The sequence below is a fragment of the Limulus polyphemus genome, unplaced genomic scaffold (assembly GCF_000517525.1).
Source record: "Limulus polyphemus unplaced genomic scaffold, Limulus_polyphemus-2.1.2 Scaffold675, whole genome shotgun sequence".
Classification (NCBI taxonomy): domain Eukaryota; kingdom Metazoa; phylum Arthropoda; class Merostomata; order Xiphosura; family Limulidae; genus Limulus; species Limulus polyphemus.
In genome coordinates this window covers 370,974-393,527 of record NW_013666285.1, presented here as the reverse complement: position 1 = coordinate 393,527, position 22,554 = coordinate 370,974, and the positions used below count along the sequence as shown (strand labels likewise).

Here is a 22,554-nt window from a genome sequence, read left to right as displayed (position 1 = left end):
ATCCTTAGATTTGTCTGGATTTAGTTCTGTGGTTTTCATACTATTCTGATGATGTTCAATAATCCTTAGATTTGTCTGGATTTAGTTCTGTGGTTTTCATACTATTCTGATGATGTTCAATAATCCTTAGATTTGTCTGGATTTAGTTCTGTGGTTTTCATACTATTCTGATAATGTTCAACGCTTTCTTACTTCCTCCGATGACAATCTATGCTTTTTACTTGACTGGTTTAAATTTCACTAAATTATTCAGTAGTTCTAGACTTTGTCTTAAACGTTTGTTTACGGCTTACTTTAGGATGAAATATTTTCTTGTTTGATCTCATTGTGTTGAGTAGAGTTGTTATTTTCGCTTTGCCCAGTAGATTATTATTACATGGAGTAAAGCTGTTCAGAACTTCTCAATCGATAGGTGGCGCAGTAGTTTCCATCTTGTAGTTTGACGATATGTAATTACGTAGGCTTCATCCGTTGTTGAATGCTCTTTTAAAGATACATCACTGCAGTTCTACACGTTGTCTCTAACAGTAAAATCATGAGGACGGAGTGACATCTAAGGCAAGACAGTGTTCCTCAAACTCCCCTCCCCTTCCCAAGACACACTTGAAAGTTGAAACTACTAAAAATAATGGAGCACATCACAAATCACAAAGTGAGAATAAATTCACACAGACAGACACACACACACACATAAACTCCTCGAAAGTAGACAATGTATTTTCACGTGTTCATAACAGTGAAATTACTATTCTACTATTTCAATGTAATTCTTTTTTCTTTATTTTTTAACAGCTATAATAAAAAGTGGAATTTTTTGCGGCACGTCTGCAGCTTACTTACGCCACACTAGTGTGCCGCAGCACACCCTTCTACAGCTTACTTACGCCACACTAATGTGCCGCAGCACACCCTTTAGGAAACACTGATCTAAGATTACTCACTGCACTTAAAACTTCCTTGGAGTTAATTCTTGTCTCTGGTATTTCTCTAGGCGTTCGAATGACTTCTTTTAGTAGAAGGTTTACTAAAACTATTCTGTCTTCCATGTCCCCCGGTGGGATAGCGACAAGTTTACGTACTTACAACGCTAAAGTCCGGAGTTAGATTCCCCGCGGTGGACACAGCAGATAGCTGCTTTTCCCAGAAAGGATTGTATGGTGGAGCAATAGTGTTTGAAACTATGCAAACAATAAACCCAATATTATTGTCATTATTTTATATTGTGTGAAATAGAAAAAAGTATATCAACATTATTGTTTGACTTATGACTGTAATAAGTTTCTCATGCATTCTACAAGCAGTTTTTGCTTGTATTTTATCTGCATGTAGACTAAGATCTAAAAATATATTTGGACAGGGCAGAAAATTTTCTTACAAGCACAAAATAGTAAACTATGAATGCAATGAAAAAGTTAATTACAAACTGTCTGTTGAAAACCACATCAAATTGGCATTAGAAAACGGAATTACAAAACGAGTCATTTTATAGCAGTAACAAAAAACAAAGCGGTCACGGCTGTTTCCTAATATTTTGATTTCCAGATCACGTTCCAATATCCAGATGCCTTGGATGTATTTATTTATGGAGTAGTTGTGTATCTACAAAACAAGTTGTGAATACTAAAACATAAATTTTGTCGGTTTAAGTACTTCCGTTAAGATGTAACAGATAAAACAGAATATATATACCTTCAGCTTGTCCCTTATAGAGCACAATGTCGTTTTCAAACTGTGATCATTTATACACCATAGATAAGTATAGAAGCGTAGCACAGCCAATCACGCATACATTTTTTTTAAAAGTGCATGTTGTGATACTAAAAAAAAAAAAAATATTAGTGCGGGCACATTTTCAATTGTACATTTACCAACGTTGATAACGCCAAATAAAGAGTATCCTCTGGTTTTTAATAGAACTACGTGTGTTTATTTACGATTATATCATAAATATAATAGTTTTCTCTTTTTGTCTCTAGATCACTTTTGCGTGCTTTACGTGCTATAACAATCTATGTTCGTTAGTTTGTTGTGAAGCGCAACTCTACACAATGGACTATCTAGGTTCTGTCCACCGTGGGTATCAAAACCCGAATTTTAGCGTTATAACTTATAAGCCTACTGAATTACCGCTAAGCCACCGTGACATATTTTTTTAGGAAAGTGAAAAATTGATAATTTAAAAAGATTCATTTCTGGAGGCAATAAAAGGAGGATTTCAGATTTCATTACTGAAACTAAAAAATAAAATTGGTCACGAATGTAACAGAATCAATACATACATAACTGATAACGCTGTAATCGTTTCTTTACTTGCGCTTCTCTTTCCAACGAGAAAGGTCTTTCGTGACGAAACCAGCTGGTTATGAGAAAGACAATTCATACTTGTTTTTTAACCCTTTCCGTGCCCTTCAGCGAGAATACATGTCCTACTCTTGCGGCTTACACAGAGAAAGTAGAAATGTTTCTGTAATATTACTTCAATTTATGATAATAAAAAGAGAAATTGTATGTTAATTGACAACTTGAATGGCTGACTCATTCAAAAATAGGTAAGTTAAATAGAAACACGTGTTCTGCAGTGTGGAAAATTTTTAATGAAACCGCCATCCTACTTTTTTTTCACCACTTAATTAGTTAATTGAACATACGATCTCTCTTCGCGATTAATTAAAATTTTGTTACGCTAAATGTTTGGTTCATACACATAGACTCGTATACCAATCACGGCAAAAATTATTTCGTATATTTACCAGTTTTATGTCACAAAACCACAATCTGGTCGACTAATCATGTTATTTTTACAGTCTGACGACCAATCATGTTTCTTTATACATTCTTATGAAATAGCAACAAGCAGAATATATTGGCTATTCACATTTATCAAAAAAAAATTATAATATAACAATCAAATCTATTTTTTGAAGTTTATTTATAACAAGCTACATTTTAGAAAAAGAAACAAAAAAGAATAACGAAACTATCACTTATGAATGTCCATATTGATAGAAACCTACAATATATTACCTCAAAATTAACCGTTAGGAGTTTTCCTATCAATATAAACCTACAACATATTACCTCAAAATTTTCCTTCATGAGTTTTACTTTTGATATATATCTATATTTTATTAATTTTCCTATTAACAGAAACCTATAAAATATTACCTCAAAACTACCCTTTATTAGTTTCCTATTAACAGAAACCTACAAAATATTACCTCAAAACTACCCTTTATTAGTTTCCTGTTAATAGAAACGAACAATATATTACCTCAAAATTATAATTTGTGTTTTCTTATCTATAGAGCCGTGGGGGCGTTATAATGTGACGGTCAATCCCACTATTCGTTGGTAAAAGAGTAGCCCAAGAGTTGGCGGTGGGTGGTGATGACTAGCTGCCTTCCCTCTAGTCTTACACTGCTAAATTAGGGACGGCTAGTGCAGATAGCCCTCGTGTAGCTTTGCGCGAAATTCAAAACAAACAAACAAACTTATCTATAGAACCTCTACAATATATTATCCCCAAAGTATATTTTGTTAGTTTCTATTAATAAAAGAATACAATATATTACCCCGAAACTATACTTTATTACTTTCCTATTAACAGAAACCTACAATATATTACCTCAAAACTACCCTTTATTACTTTCCTATTAACAGAAACCTACAATATATTACCTCAAAACTACCCTTTATTACTTTCCTATTAACAGAAACCTACAATATATTACCTCAAAACTACCCTTTATTGGTTTCCTATTAATAGAAACGTATAGTATATTAACTCAATAATATCTTTAATTAGCTTCCATATTAATAGAAATGCACAATATTTACCAAAAGTTCTACGACACCACACTCTTGGGAGGATAGTTTTTGTGTTTTGCTGCTAGGATTCCATTTTATTAAGGACTGGACCCATCTTTGGCGTTACTTACAGCCTGGATTCTGTTACTAACGCTTTCCACCAAACGTCTGTTCAGAAACTTTGCCATTCCTCTTGGAAAGCATCAACAACTGTATATCGTGAATTCTTGGGGTCTGTTGTTCAAGCGGTGTTCTAAAACACCTAAGAGCAGTTCAGTTTAAGCTAGGTCGGAGTTCTGGACAGGCCATGAGAGATTTTGGACATTATTTGGCTCAAACTATTGCTGGACATGGTGTTCGGATGTGTCATGGCACATATCATGCTGAAAACAGTAAGTTTTGTCCGTATATAATTACATCGTTGCAAGAAGCGCAGCTTTGTCCCAAGTTCACAAATATCAGAGGACCAAGTCTAAACTGGATAACACAAGCTTATTTCATGACACTGCCCCATCGCTCTTCGTGGCTGGGACAGTACAGTCGTATTAAATGCATTTTCTGACCATCGAAACAAACAGTGAGTAGCGAAATTCACAAGTCTACTTAACAGTTTTACATCGTTCTTCGCCCCAATTTCGATACTCGTTACAACGAGAGATGATGACACAGTGCATTCGCAGCTGTTATGGCCGCAGTCTGTCCATAATATCTAACAGCATAGAGCTTATGTCACACAGTGGACCTGCTGACCAGCAATGTTGGAATTTCAATAAAATCCTTGAAATTTAGTGAATGCTAAACGTTCCATTCTTATTTCGTAACACATTTCAAAACTCATAAAGACAAGTCAATATTCCACACTGACACGCCCAAATGGTCTTCCATTTTTTAGCACATTCCCTTCAGTGGAAATGGATACAAGTACGTGGGGTAATATGTCTTAGATATTCAAGTTACCAACGTTACATCCCATAGCTATTCCTCCTTGAAATATCATGAACCCCTTTTATCAAAGTTTGTCCACTCTAATTGATTGTCTGTGACAACTGCTTCCCCGTATGAACTAACTATACGTATCAGTGCGCCATGGGATTTAATGCAAATCTATTGGGAACGGGTCCGTTACTAGCTCTGGATGTACTGTGTTGATACTTTTCAATAGTAATATACCAAGTGCATAGTAACGTTGCCACAACTAAAGTGTTGAAATTTTAAAAAAGTGCACATGATTTAAAGAAAAAAAGTGTTATTAATAGCTACGTTATTAATTCTATAGTATTTAAATATATCCCTGAATTTCACAGTAAGTATGTAATATATGTATTATCCCGAACTTCATCAGTTAGTTTGTTTGTTTTTGTTTTTGTTGAGTGTTCTCCTGCTGACTCTTTACTTTTACATTAATTTCAGAAAGCTTAGGGCAGTCTGTTGTGGTTAAAGTTGCTTGTATGGCATATTTTCAAGAAAGCTTAGGGCAGTCTGTTGTGGTTAAAGTTGCTTGTGCAGCATATTTTCAAGAAAGCTTAGGGCAGTCTGTTGTGGTTAAAGTTGCTTGTATGACATATTTTCAAGAAAGCTTAGGGCAGTCTGTTGTGGTTAAAGTTGCTTGTACGGCATATTTTCAAGAAAGCTTAGGGCAGTCTGTTGTGGTTGAGGTTGCTTGTATGGCATATACTACTATTTCTTTCATTCACAAGTGGCCCCAGTGTCTCAGTGGTAAGTCTGCAGGATTAAGATGCTAAAAATCTGATTTCGATACCTGCGGTAGGCAGAGCACAGATAACCAGTTTTGTAGTTTTGCGCTTAACAACAACCAAACCATTCATACGTCCTTTTATAAATCACACCAGGGTTATGTCACCGTATAATTAACAATTCTAAGCATAATTGGTTTGGTTTGTTAGGAACCTCGCGCAAAGCTAGTCGAGGGCTATCTGCGCTAGCATATCTAATTTAGCTGTGACAGACTAGACCACCCACCGCCAACTCTTGGGCTACTCTTTTACCAACGAATAATGGGATTGGCCGTCATCTTATAAAGCCTTCACGGCTGAAAGGGCGAGCATATCCGATAACCGGAAGTCGAACTCGTGACTCGCAGATTGTAAGTTGAACGCCCTAACCACCACGTCATGCCAGACTCTAAGCATAATATCCTGCTTAGCATAACGTACTCTACCTGATACTAGGTGCACTGGCTGCACAGACTCCAGTTATGGAAAAGTTATACGGAAATTTCCAAGAGCTAGAGCTTAATCTGCATAGTTTGTTAAACCCAAAATTTTACAACGCGTTGTAAATTAATAATTAACCATAAAGGGCACTAGAGGGCGCTAGCGGAGGTATTTTTCTTCATGATTCAGAGAGGCTAAAGGTAAACTGGTAGAGATAGATAAATATGTGTACTGTATAAAAGCGAGACTTTAAATATGAGAACATGGTATTCCCTGACTTCTCCCTCTATTCCATGAAACAGTATTTAAAAGCAACTTTTGACCCTTCGTAATTATCTTTAAGCAGTTACATTATGATGATATACTTAATAACACAATTTCCTTTTTGCACGATAAGGGGCGCTAAGTATAACGTTAAATATATACATCTTCTTTTGTTCATCATATTAATCACAGCTTAATTCTTTAATTAAAAGTGCAAGCAAGAAAAAAAAATCAGCGAACCTTTGACTTCACGCATCTTCATTTGTCGTCCCCCTCCCCCATGTGGCTCAGCGGCAAGTCCGAACACTTATAACGCTAAAAATCGGGTTTCGATAATCACGGTGGGTAAAGTACATCAGATAGTGCGTTTTGTAGCTTTGTGCTTAATAAAAAAACAGATCGTCACCTTGAAACTACCTCTTAAAAAAATGTCATCATTTGAAATGTTTCCAAATGTTAAGATTTAGTTCATTTCTATTTGGAACAAGTTAAACTGAAAATATTAATGATTCTTCATTGTTGTGAGATGTTGAAATTTCGCCCTCGTAAAAATACTGCTTTTTTGTTTGTAATTAACCACATAGCTACACAATGGGCTATCTGTACTCTGCCCACCACGGGTATCGAAACCCGGTTTATAGCGTTTTAAGTCCGCAGACATGCCGCTGTGCCACTGGGGACAAAAATACTGTCATAACGTTATTACTATTATGTTATTATTAATGTTACTCATTTTTTATATATGTATATACTCACATGCACACACACACACACACACAACCTATACAACATAGGAGTCACAAACAAAGAGTAATTGCAAATAGTGAATTTATCAATGTTACAAAATATTTATCCCCGAAAATACGAAAGAAAACCAAGCAAGTTCTACAATGCAACTATTACTTTAAATCCCCCGCGGTAGGTAAGGGGTTCGATTACCTGCGGTGGACAGAGCGCAGATAGGGCTATGTTTGTGCCAAAACAAGAAAATTATTTTGCATGTAAGCCCTTTTGCTTTACACAGAACATTACACTTTATTTTCATGCCAACATGCCCCCCAATGGCACAGCGGCATGTCTGCGGACTTACAACGCTAGAAACCGGGTTTCAATACTCGTCGTGGGCAGAGCACAGATAGACCATTGTGTATAATTACAAACAAACATAAGCCGTGCCAACATACAGTTTGTCAATATACAACTGTGGAATATTGTTCTAAATATCTCGTATTGCTCCACATACTTCAGCAAAGTTGTTTGGTCGTTTTTAGACCTTCTCAGTTTTGACAAAAGCACAGGCAACCTCAAGAATCTTCATAGCGACCTCTTTACCGTTAAGATAACGTTTCGCAGTATTTAATAAACAAAGTGTCGTTGATTAACAATATTTTCTGAACAATTCGAAAATGGAATCATACGTAAAGAGCGAACAATCTCCAGCTTTACTATTGTTTATGATCCGATCGGATGCTCGTTTCAACCTTTTGGTTTGGTTACCTTTTCTCGGCAGCTACAAGTCCATCGAGACCACTTTGTGCTAAATTGTATCTTAGTGTTCTCGAGGTAACATTCACAACTGTATTACAGCAAGGTTGTTGGTAAGATGCGTACTCTGTCTCATAATGAACATAATCTGAGATACTTATCATCACTTTTGGAAAGTTGTGGTTTTCTACATAACAACTTTTATCATTAACAGTACCGCCAGTTTCTATCATCCACTTCAGGATTCGGCATATACCGCCAGTTTCTATCATCCACTTCAGGATTCGGCATATACCGCCAGTTTCTATCATCCACTTCAGGATTCGGCATATACCGCCAGTTTCTATCATCCACTTCAGGATTCAGCATATACCGCCAGTTTCTATCATCCACTTAAGGATTCGGCATATACCGCCAGTTTCTATCATCCACTTCAGGATTCGGCATATACCGCCAGTTTCTATCATCCACTTCAGGATTCAGCATATACCGCCAGTTTCTATCATCCAATTCAGGATTCGGCATATAGCTTCTTCTGAAACATGGAATCTTGCAGAGTATCCTTTACCAGTCAAAACTTCTTTTTCTACACTCTTATTATGTGGTATTGCGCAAAATGTAACTGCTTGTTCTTGTATAAGCTTTACACTGGTATGATTGGTTGGATGACAATTAATTAGAGTATAAGCTATCAGCACGTGACTGTACTCTGGTGCAGTTGATTTTCACACGGTATTTTCATCATACTTGCTTTTTATACCACTTCACAATTATTTCCAATATTGTATATCCGCAGTAATTCTTATGCCTTTTGACCAACCAACTAAAGCATTGATGATTAGCAATATTTGTGTAACTTATGAATAGCTCTTACAAAACACTATTAATCACATCAGGGTATCCTCTTGATAATAAGAATACGATATCAGGTTTATATAACTGAAATACATGTATTTATCTCTACCAGTCACCAGTAACATTCTACAGGTTTATATAATTGCAATATATGTACTTATCTATCTCTACCTGTCAGCAGTAACATTCTACAGGTATATATAACTACAATACATGTATTTATCTCTATTATTCAGCAGTAACATTTTACAGGTTTATATAACTACAATACATGTACTTATCTCTATTATTCACCAGTAACATTTTATAAATACATGTATTGCAGTTATATAAACCTGTAGAATGTTACTGGTGACTGGTAGAGATAAATACATGTATTTCAGTTATATAAACCTGTTTATCTCTACCTGTCAGCAGTAACATTCTACAGGTTTATATAACTCTTCGAAACTTTCAGCCTGTATTAAAATATACTTCTTAAATTCCCAAGAGACAAGAAAAAAAAAAGATGCAGAAACAAATGATATTATAGTATTAATGTGTTTTTTTAACTGGTTAATTGAAAAATCTACATAGTGTACTTATATAATCCTACTAATAAACTTCCCTAATGCCTTTACTATAATACAGAACATCAAAAATAGAAACTGTATATACAAGTAAATTGTATGGATATTATTTTATCATAACAAACACTTACTCTTACAAGATGGAACAAACCAGCTCTGTACGTTTATAGTTTATCTGTTTAGGTCGTGGACATAATTCATCACTTTTGTTTACGTTTACGTCAGTCCACACTCAATCGAATAAAACAGTCCTTTGAAATGTGTTCCACATTGTAGATAAAGAGAGCTTTTAGTGGCATTGCCTTATTGATTAGTGTGATAGATGTGACAAGATTTTGCATATTTGTAAAAGTAATGTTTAAGAACAAGAAATGCACTGCGTGCTATTAAAGATTTGTTTTACCAAATCGCTAAAATTCTCAAATACCTCGCTTCAACGTGTATACAAGAAAATAACATATAATTAATAATCATTTCATAAACATGGCGAGTTATACTTTGCTGATATGAAAGTATATTTGTTTATATGCACAACATTTCATTCTGCAAAAGTCAGATTAACTGGTTCAACTTCAGGTGATGTGTTTATTTTGTATTTTCTGCATAAGCAACACCTTGTGAGACCCATAGGCTAAACTGCCAGTTCTGAGACCCCAACGTTCAGGCCATATAATCTTGTCTCATTTAGAAATGTTAACCAGAAGGAGGCCAACTAGTCAACAGTATCCGCTGCCTACACAACTCTTTAACCAAATAGCGGGATTGACTATCAATTTTATAACAAGTCCATAATTGTAAGTGTGGAGTGTGCTCAGAGGGCATACCACGGGCTTGAGTTTTGGACCTTTCATTTCGCCAACCATTAAACTACGTCCGGCTCAGAGTTGTTTATGTTAAAGGTATCATTAATTTTTGTAATTATATTTACAAATCAAAACGTTTTCACACATTATATATTTTAATTTAAAACCACCCTGCTGACTTTAATCAAACTTATTTTATAAAGTAATAGACCATCTACAAAACAAAGGTCATTTTCTATTTCTGATTTTAATTTATGTAAGATTCGTATTTAATCTCATCCTCTTGAACTAATAAGTTCGCCCCCCCCCCACCTCCTTCCAGTGACTCAGCGGCTTCTGGCCTTATAACACTAAAAATCAGGATTCGATACCCGTGGTGAGCATAGCACAAATAGCGCATTGTATAGCTTTGCGCTTAACACCAAACTAAATTATCATTTATATTGTCTAGCCCCCAAGTGGAACAGCAGTATGTCTGTGGACTTAAAATCCTAGAATCCGGGTTTCGATACCAGTGGTGGGCAGAGCACAGATAGTCCATTGTATAGCTTTGTGCTTAACATCAAACTAAATTATCATTTATATTGTCTAAAATACTGCCATGGTTTATGTATCAAAACTGAAAGACCAAACTATTTTTATGTACAAGTTTCATTATTTTATATAAATTTTATAAGCCCCCCAGAATCCGGGTTTCGATAGCCGTGGTGGACAGAGCACAGATAGCCCATTGTGTAGCTTTGTGCTTAATTAAAAACAAACAACAAATTTTATAAGTTCGTTGAGAAAAAACACTAGTTTCTATGAATATGCCGTTGGTGGTTAATATTTCCTTATATCGGGTTTCCTGGGGGAATGCTGTTTTTTCGTATTGTTCATGATTTCTTACTTGAGTATGATTTTATTGGGAATGTTTTTTTTTGTGGGTTTTTCTTAAGTACACTGTACATTACAATTTCTCTTCTGCATCCACAGATCAAATCCATGAAGAGTTCTCCTACGTATCTATTTTCTAGTGTGTTTTTTTTTTAATTGAAAACAACACTTTCACAGTTAGAATGATTTCTTTAAATTTCGAATTAATATAAATATATATAACACAATGAGATAAATTGAATTTTATATTTCACCCTGGTAGCTCAGTGGTAAGCTTGCCGGTTTATAACACTAAAAATTTGGATGCGATACCTGCGATGGGCACAACGCAAGTAGTCCATTGTGTAGCTTAGCGCTTAACAACAAAACAAACTATTTTATTAATATTTATTGTGGGGATGGCGTGTTCAAGTAGTTAGTGCTTACAAGTTATAGTTGAAAAGTTGCAGGTTCGAGGCTTACCAACATCTCGTCCTTGGATAATACATATTTATGACACCATACAGAGGAGGACAAGGTGACGTTCTAATATTGAAAATATATTCGTGTTTTAATCTTTATACTTTCATTATTAATTAACATGTTCAAATAGATGTTGTTGATATTTTATTTGCTTCAGACTATTTCATTATATTATTCATTCACATGTCTTACTTCAGGTATTATTTTTAAATGTTAATTTATTCCATTTATAATTTGTTTTTTATCTCAAAATAAAATTCACAATCATTTCGTACAGTCACATACGTGTTGTAATTTTGCTGGAATATTTTATTTCACTCACCCAAGGATTTACTGAAGCTTATTTTTTCCACCGCCAAGTATTTGCTTGTTTATCCTAGAGCAAAGCCACATTGAGCAAGCTGCTGTGTCTCGCTGTGGAGAATCGAACCCCGGATTTGAGCGTTGTAAGTTCGCAGACTTACCATTGTCCCATCGGGGGACCACCGCCAAGTGAGCACTTACAAATGTATTGAATAAGAAAACGTGTATGTACGTATATATATATACCTGTGTATGTGTGTATGGATATACAGACGTTTTAAAAGGATTTTACTTGTTACTCTTCCCCAAATAATATTCACCAAGGTGTAACATTTAGTTTTGTTCCAAAATACAGAAATGTTATACTCAATAGATGGCGTACAAACAAACGATTAGTGTTATCAATCTACCTGGCAACTGATAACATTTTACACAGTAACAACAGTTAAGACACTATCGAAGTGACAAAATCTTTCATTTTCTGAACTTCCACTATTATTTTAAACTAAATTTACTTATTATAGTTATAAAAACACAGATGTAAAATTTTTAAGTTTACATATATATATATATGCTTTAGTCTAGGGGAAAAGGCCAGTACTGCATAAGTGATAATATAAGCTTAAACTTAATTAAGAAACAAGGCATTTTACGTTGCACTTTGATGGTGTTTATACGAAACCTACGAAACGATACAAGTGCTGTATGGTGTTATTGTAATAGATAAATTCAAATAAACTTTTCCATCTACAAAGTTGGATGTAAACCTGATCTGAAGAGCATCTCCAAGGATACTAATTATCCTTCCACGTGGTCTGATACTACTTCCATTGATACAAATTATTCCTCCACGTGCTCTGATACTATTTCCATGGATACTAATTATTGTCCCGATGAAACTGCATTGACTCAACTTGGCCTAACTTATTTTTTACAGTATTATTTTTTAATACATAAAATCATCCCAAAATTGTTTTCCCAGAATGACATAAAGATATTTTACTGTGTATACAGTTCTCACTCAACACGCTTTTTTAACCTGGATATCAAGATCATTAACGTTATGTATTAAATTGTAATAAACCATTGATAAATGATAAATCATTACATTTAACACTTGGCATAACCTTAGTGGCTTTATTCTATATAGATTCATACCGTAATATATACTTTATATCCTCCAATCAAATCACATACAAGAAAAAGAAATCTAAATAAAGCAACTTGTTCAGCAATCTTTTCTTTATGTATATATTAATGTTCAAGACAATAAAATTAAACGTTTTGTAATGACTTACTAATGCTGTTGCCGGACAGAATGCTGGAGTGTTTAGTCTGGGAATAACGCCGTAGCTGCTCTGATCTGATGTGCACGGTGTCACATTGTACAGCCTTGGGGATCCTGCAATTCCCGGCGCCAGTTGTGGGTAAGACGAAATCAAACGGGAGTCATAAGCTGATGGTAACGGGCAAACAGCCGCAGCTGCAGGCGATGAATTGTCCGCCGTCAAACCTGTCCATGTGCCATCACAACACGCCGGAGTTGTCTGCCCTGAATTTCCAATCAGCTAGGAAGAAAGTTAAAAAGTGTATGTAAGTCAGTATTGTTTAATGGAACATAACATACAAAAGCTTTTTGATTATGTTAACATAACTTGGAAGTGTGATCGCTGTCATTCAATTACATGAAGGGATATCACTATATTTTTATCATGATACGCAACAGAAACTACTGCTTCTTTTAGAACAGAATTCAAATGTAAAACATTTATATGGAAGGCATTTCTTTGTTATTTGGAAACTGGAAAGTGCTATTTTGACAACATAGTAAACTGGCTCTTAAGTTCAGTGTGAATAACAAACAAAGAGAACCACTTTTTTCACACAACACACTTTAATTTTATCACAGAACACGATGCTCTACAGAAGCAGTTCTCAAACTATAGAGACCGGGTGACCCCCTTTTAATTTTAATTTTTTTCGTGGAACCCCAAGCCTATTGATGTTTATTATTTTGAAATATATACATATATATTCCATGTACATCAAAAGCTGTATTCCAAAATTAAATATTTCAATTAATATAAATTCAATTTTACGAAAAATGTTTTTTATTCTATAAATTATAGTTGTTAATGTTTTTATAAAATTTTGGATGTGACTCACGTTTGAGAAACGCTGCTCTATAGAAATTATTTAAATTTTTCTGTATTTAATTCTGTAACCGAAAAAAATTGATATACACATCGTAAGTTGTTATGAATATTTATTTAGGTAAACCCAACGGTAGAAGACCAAAACATTCCTACCATAGCCAGATTCACTGAATATGTAAATAGGCCGCCTAGTAAACATGAACTTTATGTGTCTTTATATTTTTGTTGTTCTTCTTGTGTTTTTAATGCCAATTTTTGCTAATTATATCAAAACAATTATTTTCATTATCAATGTTCGTCTATATCCAACGCTTATTTCTAAGGTACATATGTGTCTGTACCTCTTTATATTTGTAAGATTGTTTCGGTAAGAAACTACCTTAAATCTATTAAAACATTTATGTACCTGATTATAGCTGGAAAAAACTTAAAAGATAGTTAGGCTTTTACAGACCACAACAAACTTACAAGGTACTATCTAGTCTTTTAAGGCTGTCCTTGCTCATTTCAGTCACTCAAGATTTGAGATTTTTTTAATGCTTGATTGTATGAAATAATAGGCCTATGTGCCTTCTTCATGCACAAGTTCATCGTGTAGTTTTTTAAATAAATTAACACTGTAAGAGGTTATAGGCCTTATTACAATATTCATACTATCACTCAAAAAATGAATTAAAAATCGGCATTTAATCTTGTAAAAAGCTAATTTTTTTACTTTACATCCATGACTATAATTAATTTTTTAATCTATATTTATTTATGTAAGAAGATAGGCCTAGTACGTGATTTCCATGTTAATCACTGGAGAAAACTTATATATATATATATATAATAATAAAGTAAGAGGTTAGGTTTTCTACCTTACATTCAGTTTCATTATTCACAAAAGTATTTTTTTATGCGTTTAATCCTGTAAAACGCCAGACTTTTCATTATACCTGTGTTTTATATTTTAAATCGTGTAGCAGGCCTATACATTGTTCAACTTTAAAAAGGTTAGTCCTAGCTTATTGTTAAGTAACATTCATTTCATCGAAATAGTACTTAAAATTATTATAAAAACAAAGTCAGCTGCAGATGTTTCCTCCCCCACATTCAGCTGCAATGGACAAATTAAGAGGAATGTGATAGAAAAAAAAAACATCTGCAGCTGACTTGTTTTATAACAATTTTTAGGCCTGTTGGTTTTCCAATATTTCGCCAGCTTTTGGCGTTTAAATCAACAATTAAAATCACTTGGCTTTCAAGAAGTACTTTCAAAAACTACAAAGTCAAACTCTGTCAGTAGATATAACAGGTGATCTATATTTATCATTGAATTATATTTTTTAAATTTCATGGCCTATCCATAGCATATAGATCATCCATCTTTTGGAAGGCTTTTCAAAAACATTCCATGACTTAATAAGAAATTAGGCATACTATATTTGTTTTCACGTATGATTGTCGTACGTTCAGGTTTTACAGGGACAGTCCTAGTTTCAGAACCTATTTTCCGCTTTCTAGCTAGAAAGTGAAAATTATTATAAAGGAAGTCCCGGTTATCTGGATCATCGATGTGAGTAGAAAATTACTTTATATAAGTTAAAATAACTATAAAGCATTTTTGTGCTTTCACATTATACTTTTAAAGTTTAAGTTTGTTATTTTTGAACTTGAAATATATGAATAAAATAACTAAGCACAATCTCAAAGTGTCAAGCAGTCCAGTATTTATTTAATACTAAATCTTTCATGGTAGATCATAATACTATAAAATTAATTTCTCCAGCTTCAAGTTTCGTGCATGTCTGTCTTTGAATTCATTTGTGATTTTGAAATGAAAAATTGAGAAAATGCTATTGCTTGATAATATTGTCAAACTGTAAAGAAAGCATTTAAATAATGGTTATCGATGTCAGAACATTAATGTTGTTTGTTATTAAGCACAAAGCTTCACAAAGGGCTATCTGTGCTCTACCCATCACGGGTATCGAAACCCGGTTTTTAGCAGTATAAATCTGCAGGTATACCGCTGTGCCACTGGGGAGACCCAGAACATTAAAATGTTATTGTAATACATGTGAAGTTGAAAGCTAGATTACTGGTTTGATTTCAGTATATCGTGTTTTTATTTTTTTTTATTCCGTTAGGTGCAGCTTCTGAATGTAATTTATGTAAACAGAACTTTCTCTCTTGTATAAATTAAATCAGTATGTACATTCGATTATCAAGTTGATAAGTTAAAAACTCTAATACATTGACATAACTATTATTAAAGATAATGTAAATATGCAAGATGGCTGACTCAATATTTAGTTTGGACTTCAGCATATGCCAAACTCCGGGAACCACCAACTTTAAACTTTGTACCAGTCAGTCTATATTCAACACCGATGACGAAATGAACTTACGTCACGGGCACTTGTCTTTCATCAACTCGTCGTGTGTTCGAAACTCTGTACAAATGACTTAACATGACTGACAAAGTCACTAATGAAGTGTAGATTTAAACCTTTTTAAAAAAAATTGTTATCAACTTATAACTACAATTACAATATAAATTTAGCTATTATTTCTAGTTTTGTATTTATAATACATGAAACTCACAAAATCATCCTACCAACCTGGACAGGTGAAGGATAAGTTCCATATCCAAACTGTGTATATGACATCATACGTCTAGACAGCTCTTCCAGTTTTTGGTGGTTTTTTTTTATTATTATTATCACTCAAGTCTTCAAGTTAACAACCTCCTCTGTAACCTTTTGCCCTTATGGTTTCATGATCATTCATCAATAGCCTGCTAATTACGATTTATATCAACAGCAATTAAACCTAAGACCTATGTAGAGATTAAATAACTTTTTCACCACTTCTTCCACTTTTCAATTGTCCAACAAATAGTGTTAGCTAATATTCATAAATCATGCTCTTCACATTCGTTTTTGTTGGATAACACTGGTGAGCTATGCTAGTCTGTTGCCTACGTTACAGTGATTATGTCTGCAGTTCACGAACCGTAGTTCAGACAGGCTAGACGTCACCACACTACGTCCAACTAAGGCCAGTAAGCTTTTTCTCCAATTTTGCTGTTTACACAGATACATTAATAGTTCGACAAGGCAAGTGTCAGACCACGAACAAACACATAATGTTCACTATAAACACTCTTTGATCGACAGCTGTTGGTTAACTAAATCTATAACGAGCAACATCGACACACACCAACCTCCCCGTTCAGCAAACCTAGGTGAGTGCCGCTTTAACTGATTGACAGAAATAAAGGCAGCTACCACTGTAGCGCCGGCCCATGTTATGCGAGGAAGCCTTCTTGTCCCACCCATTAGGGAAAATGATTGACAGTATATTGCTCCGCCCAGCCAATGACAACCGTTCCGTATCTTCATGTGCACTATCTCAGCTAGTATTTCTCTTGGAAGATAACAACATAATTGCAGACCACCAGAAAACAACGAGGTATAATTATACAGGTTAACCATTCTTTACAAGTTTGTCATTTATGTTTGGATAACATCTTTTAAGTGGTCTTTGGCAAACATCCATGCCAACAAACTTGTAGACAGCGCATGGAGGGTAGGTGAGGAAGTGTCTCCGATGTGAATTTAATGGCTGGGGACAGTGACCAAACAGCTGTGTTCAATATCTGTCCAAATTAGCAGGAATAAACTTAAACTTCTGGCCCGAGTTCCTCCTTACCCAGACTGTCTAAGTCCGGCGGGGCTAGAAAGACAAACAGGTTCGTGGCGCCAGCTCAACGCTACTAAAGATAACAGTTAATATGCTGGTTTGGAATGTGACCAGTCGATGCTCATGGTCAAACTGGCTATGATTAACAAAAGACACAAGTAACTCTTTATCGTGTCACTAATTTTACTGGTAATTCACCTTTAATGTCTTATTATAAAGATATTAATGCATGATAATACTGTATAGTTTGTCAAAAAAAAATTAAAATGTATATTGCTACAGATAGTTAGGTTTAATTACAAGAGATTACGTGACAAACCAGAAAGGGAACTGGAAGCTGGAGTTTTTTATAGGCGTACTTAACTACTGATCTGTATATATTGTGCTTATTTAAGACAATCCAACCTCACTTACACCTGTTTGTTGTAAAGCGCAAAGCTATCCGTGCTTTGTCCATCACGGGTATCGAAACCCGATTTTTAGCATTATTATCCTCTAGACCTGCCGCTGATCCGCCAGGGGCCACACACATATACACACATATCAAGTAAGTAAAAACTGTTGGCAGAATAGTGCGATATCTGCTTATTCAAGTAACATTTTTTTTTCTTGGTAGACATTGATTTTTCACTACGCGCAGTAAACGTGATATTATTCAGTTTAATAACATGTTTATGGTACTGTCTATGTGTGAAATACGTCATGGTAAGAAATACATGATAACTTTATACCCAAAAAATGCATATAGTAGATACAGTTTACTTGGTAAATTATCTCAGATCTGTTTATATATTTTTGTATCAAGACTTGATGAACCTACGTATTTTCCTGACATCATCAATATATTTTTGTTATATACAGTCAATAATAACTTTGATTTTCTAAAGTTATTATTATGGATGTTGACTCAAAAAATTTATTATATTTTCTACACAAAAGACTGGATGATGTCTTCGAAATAGAAACAAAACTGGGCATAGAGTTAATTGAAGTTCACATTATTTGTTTGTTTGCTATGAATTTAGCGCAAAGCTACACGAGGGATATCTGCGCTAGCCGTCCCTAATTTAGCAGTGTAAGACTAGAGGGAAGGCTAGTCATCACCCCCACCGCTAACTCTTGGGCTACGAATAGTTGGATTGACCGTCACATCATAACGCCCCCACGGCTGAAAAGGCGAACATGTTTGGTGTGACGGAGCTTCGAACCCGCGACCCGCAGATTGCGAGTCAAGCGCCCTAACCACCTGGCCATGCCAAGCCTAGTTCACATTGTTAACTGGAGTTTATGATTTTTTTATGTAATATAACTTAGTTTCCTCTTTATATTGGTTTTAAAATGGGCTCGAAATATGTTTTAGATTTTAGTGACTACCATCTGGCGTGTAGTTTATTTAAATGAAGTATATAAGTTACAAATATATTACTTAATGTTAACACGTTCAGTGTAGGTTATTCAGTGGTGTTGTTTATGTGTGTTTTGTAAGATTTTCAAAGCACTTTGTGTTAAATGCACACATAAGTTAGATTACAAGATATATTTGTTGACAAAGTTGTATAGCGGAAAAATAAAGTTGTTTGTTCAATTTAGTCCGCAATGTATGTGGAATACTTTTACAATTAAGATTTTACTACATGTAAACAATATATGCAGGCCTATATAACAAGATTGTCAGGATTATTGGTTTCATTGCTTTGCCAGCTATTAGCATGAACACCGTAACAACACTCTATGTATTATTATTAAACAATACGCTGTTGATCGTATTACAGACTATGGATTGGCAAATGCCGGATATGTAATGTGTTCACGTTCCTTCCTAACGGTAAATTCTAGTTAGCGGTTTCAAGTTTAGGCTTATCTGAGAGTCATCTGAACATTTTCAAACTTGTTTTGTGCAAGATATCATTTAACATGCTTCAAGAAATGTTAATATCGCGTTATTTCTTGGTCTGGTGGTTAAGGCACTTGCACGTTGCGGGTCACGGGATCGAATCCCGTCACCGAAAATACTCGCTCTATCAGCCGTGAATGTGTGGCGTTTTATTGTGACGGTCAATCCCACTATTCGTTGGTAAAGAGTAGCCAAAGAGTTTGCGGTGGGTCGTGTTGACTAGCTACCTTCCCTCTAGTATATCACTTCAAAATTAAGGACAACCATTGCAAGTAATCCTCGTGTAGCTTTGCGCGAAATTCAACATGGACGGCCATCTCTTTTTGGCCTTGAGTCATGTTGAACGTAATTTTTTATCGTCATTTCCATGTGGTTGTCGAGCAATGTACATAAAATTTAATGTTACATAGGCATTAAATATAATTAAAATTAAGAAGTATTCACCAAAGTAGGTTAATCTATAGCAAAATAGTATATTAAATATGAATAAAGGATTCCCCTTAATTATATTGACATCGGATTTAATATATTCATGACAAACATAATTTGTCATAGAAAACTTTGGTATATAACACATAGAATTGTTATAACACTGAAATAAATTATTTGTCATAGAAAACTGTACTTTATAACACATACAATTGTTATAACACTGAAAGAAACTCTTTGTCATAGAAAACTGTAGTATATGACACATACAATTGTTATGACACTGAAAGAAACTCTTTGTCATAGAAAACTGTAGTATATATAACACATACAACTGTTATAACACTGAAAGAAATTATTTGTCATAGAAAACTGTGGTATATAACACATACAATTGTTATGACACTGAAAGAAAATCTTTGTCATAGAAAACTGTAGTATATAACACATACAATTGTTATGACACCGAAAGAAATTATTTGTCATAGAAACCTGTGGTATATAACACATACAATTGTTATAACAATGAAAGAAATTATTTGTCATAGAAACCTGTGGTATATAACACATACAATTGTTATAACAATGAAAGAAAATCTTTGTCATAGAAAACTGTAGTATATAACACATACAATTGTTATAACAATGAAAGAAAATCTTTGTCATAGAAAACTGTAGTATATAACACATACAATTGTTATGACACCGAAAGAAATTATTTGTCATAGAAAACTGTGGTATATAACACACACAATTGTTATTACACTGAAAGAAATTATTTGTCATAGAAAACTGTGGTATATAACACACACAATTGTTATTACACTGATAGACACTTTTTGTCATAGAAAACTGTAGCGTATAACACATACAATTGTTATAACACTGAAAGAAACTCTTTGTCATAGAAAACTGTAGTATATAACACATACAGTTGTTATGACACTGAAAGAAACTCTTTGTCATAGAAAACTGTGGTATATAACACATACAACTGTTATAACAATGAAAGAAAATCTTACAATAAACATTACACATCCAGACCCTTTCATTTTCAAAACAATTTATACAAATAAAGCCAACATTATAACTGTAGTTAATCATTTACGTTTTATCTTATAGTCTAATACATGGAAACATTTCATATACTTAAACATAGATTTTTACTTCGCATCATATAAACGACAATTCTTTTTTTTTTCTACATACATATGTGAGGTATCCCACCCTCCCCAACCATCTTAAGTTTGTTTCCTCCCCCCCCCCCACAAGCACATGAAGTTTAACTGAATGTTTTCTAACGTAGAAAAGTAGTAAAGAAATTCTACAACTGAAATATATGTATACAAAAATTCTAAAACGTGTATAGGTATGTAAGATCTTGCACTATTAGCACGTGCTATATGTGACAATATAAAAGTAAAATTGAGCTCAGTAGAAAATGCTTACAAATGTGTGATTTTGTAACATTTTGGTCACTCCCATGCATTGAAACCGAAGTATCAAATAATTGTTTTGATTTGCTATTCATATATAAACTTAAACTGCACTATTTGATCTGTAGGAAAGAAGTATAAACTACTATTTGACAAAAGTCTCTATGTGTGTGTGTGTTTATGCTTATAAATAGCTGGACCAGTTCTCGCCAAACTTTAGTCCCCCCCTGGGAGTGACATAGGGGGATCAGCGTTCTGATCAGACACCACCCCCTGTGTCTCCTCTAGGGCTTTTATGTTCTCCCCGTGTGTTGAAAGGGCGTGTCAGCTAGTAATTAACAAGGAGACAATAGCAATTAGAATATTCTCATTTTAAAAGACAAATTAATTTAAATAATTTTTAGAGCTTAGGGAATTATGAGAATTCATAAGGGACTAAAAATAAAATCCTAAAAAATATAAGTTCATAGTATCCTCCCTTTTAAACAATGTCATTAACTTCAGTATGAAATCATAGATAGTATAAAGATAAAATTATGTGAGCCTAACCAACATAGATTTTGTTTTCAATAAATGAAATAACTGCACTGATGAGTGTTAATGGTAGATATTCAGAAGAGGAAAAAAACGACCTTTATGGTCAATTACATGATTCTAACATGAGGATAGTTTGAATTTAAATATTCCTTTCTTCCAGTGATTAATGAGCATTCACAATCAAGTGTTAGAAAAACACTTGGGTATATTATGATATATCTCGTTCTAATGTGACCACGAGACAAATTACAAAAGTATGACTTATTATGTTATTGGTATATCTCTTTCTGTTTGTTTCTGTGTTATATTATCTAAGAATTGAAGTGCTAGACTTTTTGTTATAAAACTGTTTACTCTTACAGGATCTTTGATAGTGTGATAAAATTGTTTCTTCACACACATACACACAAAAAGCATGAACTTTAAATTTCGTGTACGCAGTAATCCACGTTTCATGCTTCGTCCAGGAGATATTGATCGCTATCGCAATCAGTGACCAAAATGGTTGTATATTTTTTTTTTACTTCTTTAAACGTCAATTAAATGGTTGTATATCGATTAAGTTTTTTTTTTACTTCTTTAAACGACAGTTAAATGGTTGTATATCGATTAAGTTTTTTTTACTTTATTAAATGACAGTTAAATGGTTGTATATCGATTAAGTTTTTTACTTCTTTAAAGGACAGTTAAATGATTTTATATCGATTAAGTTTTTTATTTCTTTAAACGACAGTTAAATGGTTGTATATCGATTAAGTTTTTTACTTCTTTAAACGACAGTTAAATGGTTGTATATCGATTAAGTGTTTTTTTA

The 22,554-nt window shown here is 34.0% G+C and overlaps 1 protein-coding gene across 4 annotated transcripts in view; it reads right to left on the bottom strand.

The window, feature by feature from the left end:
• The window catches only part of LOC106459887 (iroquois-class homeodomain protein IRX-6-like), an 87,656-nt gene that overhangs the window by 41,606 nt on the left and 23,496 nt on the right, over positions 1 to 22,554 (bottom strand). For 2 of the 4 annotated variants that reach the window (XM_013919559.2, XM_022386459.1), the window contains exons 1-2: positions 16,361 to 16,919; positions 12,897 to 13,166 (exon numbers count right to left, since the gene is read on the bottom strand). In XM_013919559.2, the coding sequence (XP_013775013.2) occupies positions 12,897 to 13,166; positions 16,361 to 16,411 (321 nt within the window). In that variant the 5' untranslated portion in view covers positions 16,412 to 16,919. Of the gene's footprint in view, positions 1 to 12,896; positions 13,167 to 16,360; positions 16,920 to 22,554 lie in introns of those variants that run through there. The other 2 variants (XM_022386461.1, XM_022386460.1) reach the window with 1 other exon arrangement.